Source organism: Hyperolius riggenbachi, chromosome 5 (genome assembly GCF_040937935.1).
Source record: "Hyperolius riggenbachi isolate aHypRig1 chromosome 5, aHypRig1.pri, whole genome shotgun sequence".
NCBI lineage: Eukaryota > Metazoa > Chordata > Amphibia > Anura > Hyperoliidae > Hyperolius > Hyperolius riggenbachi.
In genome coordinates, this window is record NC_090650.1 from 389,571,055 (window position 1) to 389,586,216 (window position 15,162).

General features: G+C 42.9%; 1 protein-coding gene across 2 annotated transcripts in view; it reads right to left on the reverse strand.

Moving 5' to 3' along the window:
• The window catches only part of RGS22 (regulator of G protein signaling 22), a 157,828-nt gene extending 146,865 nt beyond the window's left edge, over nucleotides 1–10,963 (reverse strand). Inside the window, exon 1 of one of the 2 annotated variants that reach the window (XM_068237725.1) lies at nucleotides 10,899–10,963. In XM_068237725.1, coding sequence (XP_068093826.1) covers nucleotides 10,899–10,902 — 4 coding nt within the window. In that variant the 5' untranslated portion in view covers nucleotides 10,903–10,963. Of the gene's footprint in view, nucleotides 1–7,041; nucleotides 7,226–10,898 lie in introns of those variants that run through there. The other variant, XM_068237724.1, reaches the window with a different exon arrangement.
• Between the last annotated feature and the right edge of the window lie 4,199 nt (nucleotides 10,964–15,162).

Genomic DNA, 15,162 nt, shown 5'->3' on the forward strand with positions numbered 1-15,162 from the left:
TATCCTGAAAAAATTTGTTAGCGAATCAGGTAAAGACTGGGACGTCAAGCTGCCACTAGTTCTTATGGCTATTAGAGCTACTCCAAGCGCAGCAACCAAACTTTCGCCATTTGAGATGCTCACAGGTAGAAAGATGGTGTTACCCCAACATTTGCTTTACAAAACCACGGATCACAATTTGATGAATGCAACTACTGCACATCAATATGTGGAGAACTTACGAAAGCACCTCCAGCATGCCTTTGCATTTGCTCAAAGAAACATCGAAAAAGCCGCAGTCAGTACGAAAACGTACTATGACCTCAAAACCACACAAAAGGAGTATCAGGTTGACGATAAGGTTTATCTGTATAATTTTGCCAGAGACCAGGTAAAGGAAAAGAAGTTCCTCCCTTCATGGAAGGGTCCATATCCGATCACCGATAAGTTGTCTCCTGTGGTTTATAAGGTTAAGATCCCTAAGGGGGATGAGTTTGTTGAAAAATGGGTGCATATTAATCAGTTGCGTATATGTCACCCCAGTTCACAGCTACGGAGAATTGAGCAATCTTGAAATGTATCCTAACAAATTATTTTTCTCCTGACAGGTATACCTAATGATGTGTTAATCTCTACTAGAATCCATATGGACACAAAGATTCCAATCCGGCGCAAAGATGCCCCACCTGATGATTGCCATCCTTTACGCAGTCCTAATCTTGGGGAAGAATGCCGAGCCAAGTGTGATGCCAGAACCAGCATCCGTGATGTTACCGGATACCGCGGAGTTCATCATGACCAGATAGATGTTCCTATCCCAGAGGGTCCAGATGAGCCTAAACCCGCGATGTGTCATTGAATGACGAGCTGATGTATCCGAGGTCCATTTGATGGAGATGCAAGTCTGATACCTGTTGCACACCAGATACTCACAGGAGTGAGTTATTCAAATCTTGAAGCAGATCCGGAAAATCCTTTTGTTTGAACCAAAGGCCAAAGCAGTTCATCGCTGTTACAGTTGCTGTTTGCCACCTTTGCAGCAAGAGGAAACCTGTTTGTTTACAGCCGGAGTATCATTTGCCAAATTTACTTTTCTTGAAGCGTGAAACATGAACTTCAATGTGATGAAGACAATGTTTTAAAGTCCATTTCCCTCTGAACTTGGATTACAATACAAAAGATGAAGTTTTGTTCACAACGCGTTCCCACGGGAATGAAGCAAACGAAAAAAAAACGTTTAATAATCCTTGTTATATTTTCCAAAAAGTTCACACTTTGTGAAACGTTCTGGAAAAAAGGGGGATGTGTCGAGATTTCCATATGGCGGAGTAACGTTTTTCTGATAAACTGAACTGCGCATGATCAAATACAAATAAAATCTAATATTTCCTTCCCTTAGGTTACAGAAGACAAAGACTTTTTAATGTATGGTGATTGTAGGTTAATATATACATTGATCATTGAGAAAGGCAGAGCATATTTTAATATGGCGATATAATACTGCCAAGTAATACTGAATTGCACAGTCTGTGCCCTCTAGAAAGATTAGTTGGGAATAACAGGCAGTCAGCTGCTGTAATATTTGCAATAGGTAATCCTATGCAACTTGCAGGAATAATGATATCAGGTTGTACCTTGCTAGGACAAACAATGGCCAAACAAGAAGTTAAGTAACAATGAAAAACAGACGAACCTTCACTAACTTTTGTTTATAAATGAACCAGTTTTTGTGTGCAATTGCTCAAACCCCTTTGTGTTGAGTGTCTACATCTTAATCCAAGTAAATCCAGATGTCCTCATTGTGAAGGGTAGACAATGTCAGCTGAGAAACACAGGTTCCTTAGTTAATGGATAAAACGAAGCTTGGGAAATATATTGACTATGCTGTCAGCAATAGTTCATATTAAAAAGCATAAAGTTATATTACAATTCCCATCTAGGTTAAGAAAACAGACAGCACATGTATGTATTATTGCATAATAATTAAGAAGGGATATTTAAAAGGTTATGGCATTGTATATGTTACCTTTGTTTTTCCTATAGCTGGACAAACCAGTCATAATGTGTAAATGTTTACCAGTGTTGTATATTAAACAATAATGTTAGAGATATAAAACTCTGCTAACAAGCACAATATGTTATAATGAGAGATCCATGGTGGTTTTAAGCATGCCAATGATTTTTGGATCAAATCCAATCTATCTTGGATATGATAGAAAAGGTCACTGTATACTAAATAATAACCAGTGATTCCAGCAAGATCAGCTATCCATAAGATATGAAATGTTTATAACATTGATTTATTCACTGTTGGGTTATAATAAAACATGATTTTTGTTTTTAGTTTGCCAAATATCCCAGTAAGTCTGTGATTAGTTAGCCAACAGCACCTACAAAGGGTGAAAGCCAGTATTACGCTTGGGTTAAAGATTAGTCACAGAAAGCCCCCATTGGTCACTCCCACTGCCCAGTGATAGGCTAGAAGATTTAATCTCCTGGGCAGGACCATAGGTAGTGAGGGGAATAAGATGAGAGGGGTCATTCAATGAAAGAGGATCAGACCATCAAGAGATCTGAGCAGACCAGGACATAGAGGATTCATGCCATCTGAACACAGCCACGCCTAAGAGGAACACGCCCAGAGGCCATCTTGGTGACTATACTTGAACCCAGTTCTGATTTTCTTGTTAGTTAGACGGCTTATTACAGCGCAGAATATCTGAACATATGATGTATTGATTGAATTTCATTGGTTGATATTTTAAAAAGGGGTGAGCTTTTCCAAAGTTGCAAGTTGGAAACAACTCACCTAAGTTCTACCATATGTTCATTGATAACTGGCTGTTTAACTCAGTCTTGGATAAAAAAACTAGACCTTTCAAGCTACCTCCTCTAGATATTTTGATACTTTGCCGCAGCATGTGCAAGCCACACCTAACCAAGTTTAGGACGACTCAATAGATATTTTATTCCAAAATTATATGTATTTTACCCGCCTGCTCTGTGTAGTAACACAGGCCAGCGGAGGTTAAAGTGTAGACAGAGGGAAAATTCCTGTCATTTATAGTTGATTGCATAGCGATTGTGGGGCAACGCCCAGTCGTCAGATCCACTGAGTCATCCTAAATTTGTTATATTGAATGGTATAGCTGACATCAGCCAGTTTATTTTGGATAGCGCATTTTTGATTTTGGACTGCGCAATTTTGATTTTTGATAGCCACCATTTTGTTTTTGATAGCCACCATTTTGATTTTTGATAGCAGCCATTTTGATTTTGATAACAGCCATTTTGTTGTCGTTCAATTCATCCATTTTGTCTCCAGAGACCCTGTGGTAAATTGAGTAACAGGGCCGACGGCCATATTTGATGAGTCATATCTCTGCACTGTATTTGAGTTGACTGCTAATTGGTTTAAGCCTTTTGTATTGGTGAATAAGTATAATAACATTTTGATGTTTTACTGAAATTATTATCCAGCTCATTGCTTATTATAAGAATGACCTTATGAGTTTTGTTTTATATCAAAAGTGCAATATTATATTGTTTTGATATTGTAATATTTATTAAATTGATATTTTTATAAATTGGTCCACATTTATTTGCATGTTTAAACCAGTACTGTAAAACCTCGGAAAACAAGCTCACACAGTTAGGCGTATGTTTGTATTTTAGCTCCTCCTATTTTCCCAGGAGCATTACATTTACATTTTTGATTTTATATTTATTTTTAAACAAGTTATACAAACATTGACAAAACGCCCGACAAGTGATGTTTACTATATTCCCGATAAGGTACCGACAAGACAGAAGCTGTCACTGGCATGCCTGAAAATTAACTCTTTCAGGCAGCAAATTAAAACAGTCTGGTTATTAATATGTTTAGTACTGTACATACACATGTTTATCTCATCATGTCACATGTCGCCTTCGGTACACTTTAAATACTGAGAGACAGAGGCGCCGTATCACAATAATCTCAGTTTCCAGATTCTCCTTTTTAACTGGCTGATTAAAGTCGATCCGAGATAAACTTTTACTCATTGCATAATTGTGCTCCTTTCATATAGTTTATAGGGCATTCCTCAAGCCAAACACATTTTTTGTTTTGTTTTAATACTCTAATCCCCTATAAACTAAACAAGCCTCGCCCACAGCTTATTCAGAGTGCCTTGGCACTGTAGCAAGGGCTTATGGGAGCTCAGTCTGGGCAGGAGGAGGAGGTTACTAGCCAGAGATTTCAGAGGCAGAGGGGAGGAGGGAGGAGGAGATGGGACTGAATTTGTCACAGGCTGAGGGCTGGAGATGCTATCAACTTGCCTGTATGTAATGTGAGAAACAGAACATGGCTGCCCTCATTGTATCACAGGAAGAAATAATCATATTCTGTTGAAGCTGTTTGCAGCTAGATTTTCTGTGTAAACTATCTAAACTTTAGATACGATATATAGACAAGTTACTTGTTATAGTTAGTTTTTTTATGTTGGATCCGCTTTAAGCAGCTAGCATTGCCGAGACACATGCCTGTGTACTATTATTATTTTTTCAATTGAATTATATAGCGCTAACATCTTTCCTCTCTCTATACAGTATATAGAGTTGTACATACAGGGAGGGAAATACAGATAACATAGAGCTGAGAAGCATGCAAGGTAAATGGTACATAGCGGTGGCCATTCCCCTTCAACCTCTGGCCAATCTGTACTCCTTACTAAATATACACTGTCTCTGGGTACATATATTATCCCCCCCCCCCCTTTTCCCCCATTCCTTTAGATTGTAAGCTTGCAAGGGCAGTGCTCTCTCACCCTTTTGTGTTTTGGAATTTGTTATACATGTTGATCATCAATTTACATTGGTCACTTTAATTACTATATCTACCAGTTCTGTATTATGTACCAATGTCTATATTGTAAACACTAATAGAGCCCTAACCTTACCAGTATAACATTATTAGGTGTTTTTAACATTGAATAGAAAGCTATAAAAAAATCAACTTCTCATAAATATATATATAAATCAATTCTACCACTATTTGCTTAAAAAATACTATCGGCACCAAGGAATCGAAAGTTTTTTTTTTCTTTTTCAACGAGAAATCTGATCAAAAGAAAATTGAATGGTATAGGGTCCTGTAGACTGTCAGTTTATTGATTTATAGATCCAAACAATTGTTTTCAGAGTTTCAATCATTTTTTTTTTAATATTGGGGAAAAATTGAACAGGTGTCTGATACATTGGTCAGATTTTTTTCAAATGTTACAATCAGTCAACAATTAATTAAAATTCTTGAATTGAAAAAAAATATAAAACATTGTATTGCGTGTGGTCACTAACGATACAATTTACAAAAGGATCGTTTACGAACGAGTATTCGTATGAACGATCGGAAATTAACGTTTGGGACCACAAACTGACAAAGATCTCCTAACCAATCCAATCACATTCACGGGATCAATCTGAAAATCTATTTGATTTCATTAATCTGATCAGATTGCTTAGCATATTTTCTTCTGTCAATGGTCCCAAAGATAATTTTCAATTGTTCATACGAATAATCATTTGATAAATGGTATCGTTAGTGGCCACCTTAACACTGATTGAGAATATCTGTTATTGACTACTTGTGACTTTGTGAGCAGGTGTATGGGATGGAACTGGGATGGAACTGGGATGGAGCAGGTGTATGGGATGGGATGGAAGTCTACAGAGATTATTTACATTATGAATGATTCTTTTGAAATCCAATTACAATATTTTTTGAACAGGAAGTGATTGGTTATTTACCCAGTCAGGGGAGACATCACAAGATGTATGCCTAGCAATTACTGTCTACAGGGATAAGCATAGAAAAGAGTTCTAATCACACATTGTAGCTACAAAGAGGATGATTTATCAAGACAGGTGCAGTTGCCCAGAACAACCAGTCAAATAAAAGGGTAATGAGTGGTTGCCATGGGCAACTGCTTCACTTTTAAATGAGGCCTGAAAAACATTATACTTGTGTAGTGGAGATGTTTAGCCATACTTGCACACTTTGGGCTCGATTCTCTAAGCCGTGATAACTGTTATCACAGCAGTTATCACGCGAGCCGTGCGCAAAGGTTTGCACGCAAACGGCGTTACTTCGCGTGATACGTGAAGGTTTGCGCGCGATCACAAGCACTTTTCACGTGAAAAGCGCCCGTGGTCGCACGCAAAACTTTGCGTATCACGCGAAGTAACACCGTTCGCGCGCAAACCTTTGCGCACGCCGGCTTGCGTGATAACTGTTGTGATAGCAGTTATCACGGCTTAGAGAATCGAGCCCATTTTTTGCCCACTTACCACAAAACACTGCATGCCACATTTACCTCAGACAGGCCCTCAGGAGCCACGCTCTACAACCCCAATCCACGTACTATGGTATGAATGGCGATTTCACACAAGAGTGATTGTGGGGTGTAAAATGATGAAGTTATAACACTGAGAATCCATCCCTGCAGTGGCATAACTACACATCATGGGGGCCCCTGCAAACCTTTGATGGGGCCCCACTAATGTTTATATCCTTTGCCTTGGTGGCCCTCACAGCCTGGGGTCCATCTCACAAGGGTCATAAAACAAGTGTGGCCATCATAATCCTTACACCTATAACGAGTGAAGCCACAAAAACACCCAATCTGAAGAATGGACCCCTTTATCAGAGGGAGTGAAGTAATATTTGGGGACAACTTACAGCTCTGCCCTCCCCCCTCCCCCAACACAGGGACTGCACCCCTCTAGTTACACCTTGCATCCCTGTAAGCCAGGCCATGCCTCCTGAATCCATACCTGGCGCTTACTTGTGATAATGTATTACAATACTTTTCCTACTCCTACCTACAAGTGTATATACTGCTCTATTTATATCATACAAGATGTGCTGAGATAAGTGGACACAAATGATTTCTTTGGAATAACTTTTAACCTGTGGAATTACAAGCCCCCCAGCAAGCCCTCACAGCATCTATTAACAGCTAGAGAGTGAAGGGAAAGACTGACAGTGCAGAGTACATAGTATATCAGTGCAGCCTCTCTCACCTGTGGCCAGCCTCTTGTGCCCCATAACGAGCAGATGGCAGAGTTTAGTCCCTTGGCGTAGTGATGGAAAAGTCAGGCTGCATAGTCAGTCTTGCTAGGCGAGTTCTGCTGACACTTGGAGGCAAACCATTGATGTCTATGGAGCAGTAGCTGTTACTGGATTGCATTGCTGTCTTCCTGGGCGTGTGTGTGACTGGAGGTTGCTATGGAGTTGCCCAGAATTGTAATGAATGGCTAGAGAGCTCCTCTCCTCCACCCACAGCCTTCCTGAAAGCACAGCTAACGTCCCAGCAGGTTACAATGTCCCTCTCTAAGGAGTTCTGCTGCTGCCTTGTGCTTAAAAGTCAACAGACAGCAACTGAGCTCAATGCACAGGGCTGATGTAGAAAGTGGATCATTACTACTAAAAGTTTCACAGAAGTTTATTTACAGCTCACGAGCCTGCCAAAATATCCTTGTAGTTTGTCAGCAATCTTAAAGCGGGATTATCAGCCACAAAGTCAAATTCCATTTACCCACTGCTCTGTGTTTATTATGCAGCCTGCAACCTGACCCTGTATTGCAAGCATTCCAATCTAACCATAAATCTTATCTCAGTTAGCCTGGCTCTATTTGTTACATTGCAGAGAAGGAAGCTTGTTATCTGCACATCACTTTCTTGTTCCTCACTAATTGGCTGAGGGCAGTTCAGTGTGAAGCTGCTGAAATCTGATCTATGCTGTGCTCACTTGTGTTTACAAAGCAAGCTAGATATGACAATGCAGTTTCTAGGAGTAAAAAAAAAAGAAATGGGGAGGAAATTATGTCAAGATTGGCTTCAGTCAGAAGAAGTAAAAATAGAAGATGCCAGGAACCGTTTTCTCTTTATTTACTATATAAAAGTGTAAAGGATAGCGGAGATACCGCCGCATTGCCAAGCGGCATGGCGGCTATCTCAGCTTATCAGCCGGCGGCCTCTGCCGCGCAGTTACATGCTGCTGTTTTGCCTGGTCCTTCTAGTGCACATAGATTGAGAGCTACGCCAGGCGACAGGACCTTTATGCAAGCAAAAGAGGAGTCAGCTGATCAGCCGGTCAGCTGACTCCAGTAGTGCTCCAGATTGGCTGAGTGACTGGGGCGGCGCAGTGGAGCGCTCTGACTATATATAGGACCTGCCTGTCAGTTGCTGGTAGTCTGCTGTTGCAAATGCTAACGTGTGAGCGCTCAGACCCTTAGTCAGATCCTACAGTGTGCTAGAACCAGCTGGAGCTGGGGATCCACACTTAGACAGTTTCCGTTGATAGCTTAAAGTACTAATTGCATTGTGTTATCTGTGTACTTAGTCTAGATCCCAGGTGTTGAAACCAAGGACTTCACACCTAGACTAGGATATTGCTACATTGCTATTGTTTATCTGGTATGACCTTCTGCTTCCTTGACTACTCTCCTGTTTGCTGATTCGGTACCTCTGCCCATCTGATTATTGTTGCCGACTCTGCCTGTACCGAAACATCCAATCAGCCTTCCGTCTTTGTACTTTATCTGTCCGTACATTGCCTACCCTGCTTGTCGGACCTTCCTGTCCTCACTAGTGGGGTAGCCATTATTCAGGAATCTCTAGAGCTGTCACCTACTCCTTAGGTGATCAGCCCTTGCAGTACAGTCAGTGGTCCCTGCTCCTCAGGTGTCCACTGGCTGCAGTACAGTCTGAATCTCCTGCTCCTCAGGAGATCCTTGGCTGTAGTGTAATCTTAATCACCTGCTCCTCAGGTGATCATCCTTGCAGCACAGTCAGTGGTCCCTGCTCCTCAGGTGTCCACTTTCTCCAGTACAGTCTGAATCCCCTGCTCCTCAGGGGATCCTTGGCTGCAGTATTGTCTGAATCTCCCGCTCCTTGGGAGATCTCCTCTTCTCGTTACTGTTGCACCAAAACACAATCCCACATTGGTTGTCCCGTTTCTAGCTATACTAGCATTATTGGTGATTCTGCAGATCACCACATAATCAGGTATAGTATCTGTATATTGGTGATACTGCAGATCACCAATAATCAGAAAAATCTGTGTTGCTGACACCAATCGTTACAAAAAGTCACTGAAATCAAAATGTGGACAGTACAATACATCTGTTATGTAAGTAGAACAAGTATTTATCTACTTATTTATATGTGTTTTTTTACTGGGATAGTATGGCTGTCCCTGCTGCTTGAAAGGACACCCGTGGTGAAAATAAACGAATGAAATAAACAATTGTACCTATCCTCCCGCTCCTATGTTCTAAATTGACTTTTTAAGATATTCCATAGTTTTATTTTATATTTATATCTACTTTTTAAGTTTTTACTGTGTTATTGTTTTTGCCCAATGACACATTGATTGAAGTATGCCAGAGCTAAAATCTATGAACTATTGACTCTATTTCTTTCCTACTCTCAGAGGCCATTTTCTGCTAGGAAAGTGTTTTATGGTTGTAATTTCTTATCAGTGAGTGTCACACACTAGTCCTGACTAGGAGCTGCCACTTACATACTTATGATGTTTAACTCTTTCAGGCAGAGAAAGAAAAAAAGACACACAGCATAGTTATTTGTGTGCTAGGCACTGTACATACACATGTCTGTCTCATCATGTCACGTGTCACCTCGAGTATCCCTTAACGTCCTCCTGGTCCAATCCACTGTCCTGCTGTGAAGTCTGCGATTCCGCTGGGTTGGGGGCTACTATGCATGCGCTGTGCCTGGCCACACACCTCCTCAGTTGTGCTCGTCTGGCCAGCAATGTTCTGCGCATGCGCAGTTACAAGTCCTAACAAACTCCACTTGCATGCATCAAAGGGGGCCGCGCAAGTGTAGTAGTGCGTGACTGAGCAGAGACACAGACTTTAGTGGGGCTGACAGTGACACAATGGACTGGATTGGGAGGGCATCTAGGGAGCACAGAGACTACAGGGGGCTGGAAGACGGCCCTGGTAAATAAAAATCCTTTATCTCAGGTATACTTTAACTTTAACCAGCTAATATGTGCAAATAATAACAACATTTATATGAAATTAAAATAAAAAAACAGGAAGAACTGCAGGTTTGGGGAGCAAGATGAGTCGGATCAAAGCAACAGGTTCAGAAACCAAAGTTCAGGCATAGCTCCTCTTTTGGAAGGACAGTCCCTCTTTGGGAGCCCTGTCCCTCTTTCCACCTCATGTGTCCCTCTTTCTGGACTTTGTCCCTCTTTATATGTAAATATATATATTTCTCTACTAAAAAAATGTGTTTGATTGACTCTAAACTTTATTCCCATCTTTTACATTGATATACAGTATTTCTAATTTTAAAATGTTAATATGAAGGAAAATGAACCAGGATAGAAAGGACCAGTGTGGTTTGAATTATAAAACATATTTTTCTTATGAAATCTTTATGTTATGCATGACTAGGGGTATGACAGGGGTGTGATCAGTGGTGTGGCAGGGGCGTGGCTTAAGTGTCCCTCTTTCTCATCTCAAAAAGTTGTGAGGTATGGTTCAGGTTCCGACCAAGAGACTGCAAGCAGAGACCTAAATGCAATAAAAACTCTGGCAAAGTCCCAGGGAAGCCCACAGTTACTCTGTATGATTGGATGTAAGATTGCATAGGGCCACCTGCTATTGAGAAGTGAAAGCCCTATATACCATGTGCAGGTGGAGCAGGAAGTTGCAGGCTAGGTCACTACACTACACACACTGCCACCAACAGGCTAAACAAAACATTGCATAATTCCTGACAGGAAGACAGATTGACCTTTTGTAGGGGATTTTGGTGGGGGAAAGTGATTGCACGCTGAAAGTTGTGCTGTGGCAGAGCATTGTAAAAAGCTTTCATTTAAAATGTGTATATATGAATTCACCCATAGAGAGGCATGGACCTTTCCTTCACCTGGGCTGCAGATCAGTTGTTTGTTCAGTTATAACTGACAGCAACTGATTTAGTGTAAACCAGCCCTAATGCTTGGAATACACGGCTAGATTCTGAGCCATTTAGATGACTCGATAGATAATTTCTGGCACGTCTGATCTTCCACCCAATTGTTTCGCCGCTCGATTCTGCATTGAGGACAATGGAAAAAGATAAGAAAAATGAGCGGAAGATCAGAGAATCGCCTGCAGAATCGAGCGGGGATGGAATCGATCGAGCGGCAAAATCGAGCCGTGTATGCCCAGCATTATGCTGGGAATACACAATGAGATTTTTTTCCATCGATTTACTGTCGGATCTTATTTTCGATTGATTTTCGATCGATTTTCTTATCTTTCTTATCAATTTCTATTCACTTCTATGAGAAATCGATCAGAAAAACGATCGAAAATAAGATCAGACATGTCGGAAATTATCTATCGAACTATCTATCTGCTGAAAAAAAACTTATGGTGTCTTCCCAGCATTAGGAGAGGGATGGGTTATGGAAGTAAATGGAGGACAGATTGTCATGCTTTCGCTGTTGCATGGAGGGGGGAGAGGGGTTCTCTGAGGGTAGAGGGGAAAGAGGAAGAGTGGTAACACACCATCCATTTCTCCATCACAGTACAAGAAACTATAAAATACTGAGTGAAATAGTATATAACACTTAAAGGGGAACTGAAGTAAGAGGTATACGGAGGCTGCCATATTTATTTCCTTTTAATCAATACCAGTTGCCTGGCAGCCCTGCTGGTCTATTTCTCTGCAGTAGTATCTGAATAACACCAGAAACAAGCATGCAGCTAGTCTTGTCAGACCTGACTTTTTCTGCATTTCGGGGCGTTCCAGCCCGCAATCCCAGTCAGTTTAATCAATGCTATCACAAGCCCCGCCCCCTGCCAGGAGTGACGCATGGAGCTCTGCGCTGCATGGAAACAAGCCCTAAGGGCCTGGGCCCTCTGACGCAGTTGTGTCCGCTTTTCAGTTACACATCAATGTTACAGATGCTGAAATGCGGACAGAAGCGGATACAACTGTGTCAGTGGGCTCAGGCCCTTACTGCATATCATAGAAATTGGGGGATAGGAGGCGTCTAATGATGGATGATGCCATGTATACAAAAAGGTAAGGGTTTGCTTACCTAGAGAAAGATGTCTAGGCTGTGTATAGGAAAACTTTTTTTTTAACCACTTGCCGACCGCACGCTTATACCGTGCGTCGGCAAAGTGGCAGCTGCAGGACCAGCGACGCAGTATTGCGTCGCCAGCTGCAGCCTAATTAATCAGGAAGCAGCCGCTCGTACGAGCGGCTGCTTCCTGTCAATTTACGGCGGGGGGCTCCGTGAATAGCCTGCGGGCCGCCGATGGCGGCTCGCAGGCTAAATGTAAACACAAGCGGAAATAATCCGCTTTGTTTACATTTGTACGGCGCTGCTGCGCAGCAGCGCCGTAAGGCAGATCGGCGATCCCCGGCCAATCAGCGGCCGGGGATCGCCGCCATGTGACAGGGGACGTCCTGTCACTGGCTGCACAGGACGGATAGCGTCCTGTGCAGCCCAGATCTCCCGGGGGTGGCAGGTAGGAGAGGGAGGGGGAGGATTTCGCAGCGGAGGGGGGCTTTGAGGTGCCCCCCCCCCCCGCAAAATGCCAGCCAGGAGGAGCGATCAGACCCCCCCTGCACATCATCCCCCTAGTGGGGAAAAAAGGGGGGCGATCTGATCGCTCCGAGTGCCCTTTGATCTGTGCTGGGGGCTGCAGAGCCCACCCAGCAAAGATCACCTAAAACAGCGCTGGTCCTTAAGGGGGGGGTAAAGGGTGGGTCCTCAAGTGGTTAAATAAAGCACAACGGGACAACGCGTTATATCATAGGTTCCAATATTCCTTTCGGCAGAACAAGTTTCCAGTGGTTCACCAATGCACTGCACTCAACAATGAAAAAAAGAAACAGCACATTTGAAAGGTTTGATAACACATTGCTCTTTGAAATGAAATCAGATGAACACATCCAAGTCAACTAACTGAATGACTCCAGTCTAAACCTAAGTGCGCATCTGCTCCATCCATTTTGCATCCACTCAGCCGTCCGCTTCATTGTCTGCTTTGATTGTGATTACCGATACTCACATATCCCCTGGTTCCACCACTGCTGACTCCTCCACTTAGTCTGTCCTGAAGACGGTACACTGACCAGAGACTGGCAGGGCAATGGGGTTCCCCATAGGTGACAATACACCAATTCTCCCTAGCAATAGGGAAAATATTCATTGGTCCACCGTGAACCAATGAGAATACTGACTGTTGCTGAGGATTTCCATTGCCATGGGCAGCACGGTGGCGTAGTGGTTAGCTCTCTCGCCTTGCAGCGCTGAGTTCCTGGTTCGAATCCCAGCCAGGGCACTATCTGCAAAGAGTTTGTATGTTCTCTCCGTGTCTGCGTGGGTTTCCTCCGGGCACTCTGGTTTCCTCCCACATTCCAAAAACATACGGATAAGTTAATTGGCTCCCCCTAAAATTGGCCCTAGACTGCAGTACTTACACTACATAATATAGACATATGGCAATGGTAGGGATTAGATTGTGAGCTCCTTTGAGGGACAGTTAGTGACAAGATATATATACACTGTACAGCGCTGCGTAATATGTCGGCGCTATATAAATACTAAATAATAAATAAATAATAAAATTGGCAACCCATTGGGATCCCCATGCTTCTGCCAGTCGCCATTCTGTTTCTGGGGACCGAGCGGAGGAGCCAGCAGTGGCAAAACTGGGGGACATATGAGTATTTCTGTGATGGCAGCAATTGAAGCGAACACGACAACCAGCCTAGTGAGAGCGGACACTGTATGTTTACCTGTCTGGTAAAGAAAAATGTGGAAACGTGGCAAACAGATCCATTTTTTTTAACAAGTTACAGCGTATCCTACTTTTAACATTTGGATCCACTTCCTGCTTTGAGTGGAGCTTAAAAAAAGTATCAAAGAGGTACTTTTGTTTTAATAAGTGAAAACTGAGACTACTCTGCTGTGGTAAAATATTGCATGTGGTAATGCATTGCGGGAGTCTGTCTGCCACAGTCATGATTCATAAAGGCAAATGCATTGTGGGACTTGTAGTTCCTTAAAGGGAACCTAAACTGAGAAGGATATGGATTTTTCCTTTTAAAATAATACCAGTTGCCTGACTCTCCTGCTGATCCTGTGTCTCTAATACTTTCAGCCACAGCCCCTCAACAAGCATGCAGATCAGGTGCTCTGACTGAAGTCAAACTGGATTAGCTGCATGCTTGTTTCAGGTGTGTCATTCAGCCACTTCTGCAGCCATAGAGAGCAACAGGGCTGCCAGGCAACTGGTATTGTTTAAGGGCTCGTTTCCACTATCGCGAATCTGCATGCGTCCAACGCATGCAGATCCGCACATGTAATACAAGTGGATGGGCCTGTTTCCACTGTAGCGTTGTTGAGGTGCGTTTTTTTCAGCGTGAAAAAAACGCACAAAAGAGCCAACGATTTCGCCTGCGTCGGGAATCCGTGCGAATCGCCGCTAATGTATTTAATAGTAAAAACGCATGCGTTTGTTACATGCGTTTTTACCCGCGATTTCGCGTGCGATTTCGCACCTTTTTCAATTTTATTTTGCCCTGGCAGTGTCATGGTTAATTTCGCATGGCACCCTGCCATGCGAAATCGCAGGCGAAATCGCGGGTAAAAACGCATGTGGAAACGCATCCGCATGCGTTTTTACAAGCGTCGGAATGCGGCCGAAATCGCGTCGCAACAGTGGGAACGAGCCCTAAAAGGAAAAATCCATATCCCTCTCAGTTTAGGTTCCCTTTAACAGCTGGAGAACCAAGTTTGCAGATCACTGCCCCACCTGAAACGCAGCATCCCCGCAGCTTAACACTCAATTAATCCCCCCAAAATCCCCTGGGGAAGATTCAGGGATCGCTTCCGCATAGAGGAAGAGCTTTGAGCAGTAACTCTGCCTCTACTCCGCCAATCTGTGCGGATCTCCGCCTCTCCCCGCCCCTCTCAGTCTTCTTTCACGGAAAGGGCCGGGGAGAGGCGGCAATCAGCGCACATTGATTGGACTGGAGGCAGAGCTACAGCCCAAAGCTCTGCCTCCCCTGGGCAGCAACATTTTTGCCCAGGAAGTTTGGGGGGATTAATTGAGTGTTTAGCTGCGGGGATGCGGCGTTTCAGGTAGGGCATTAAT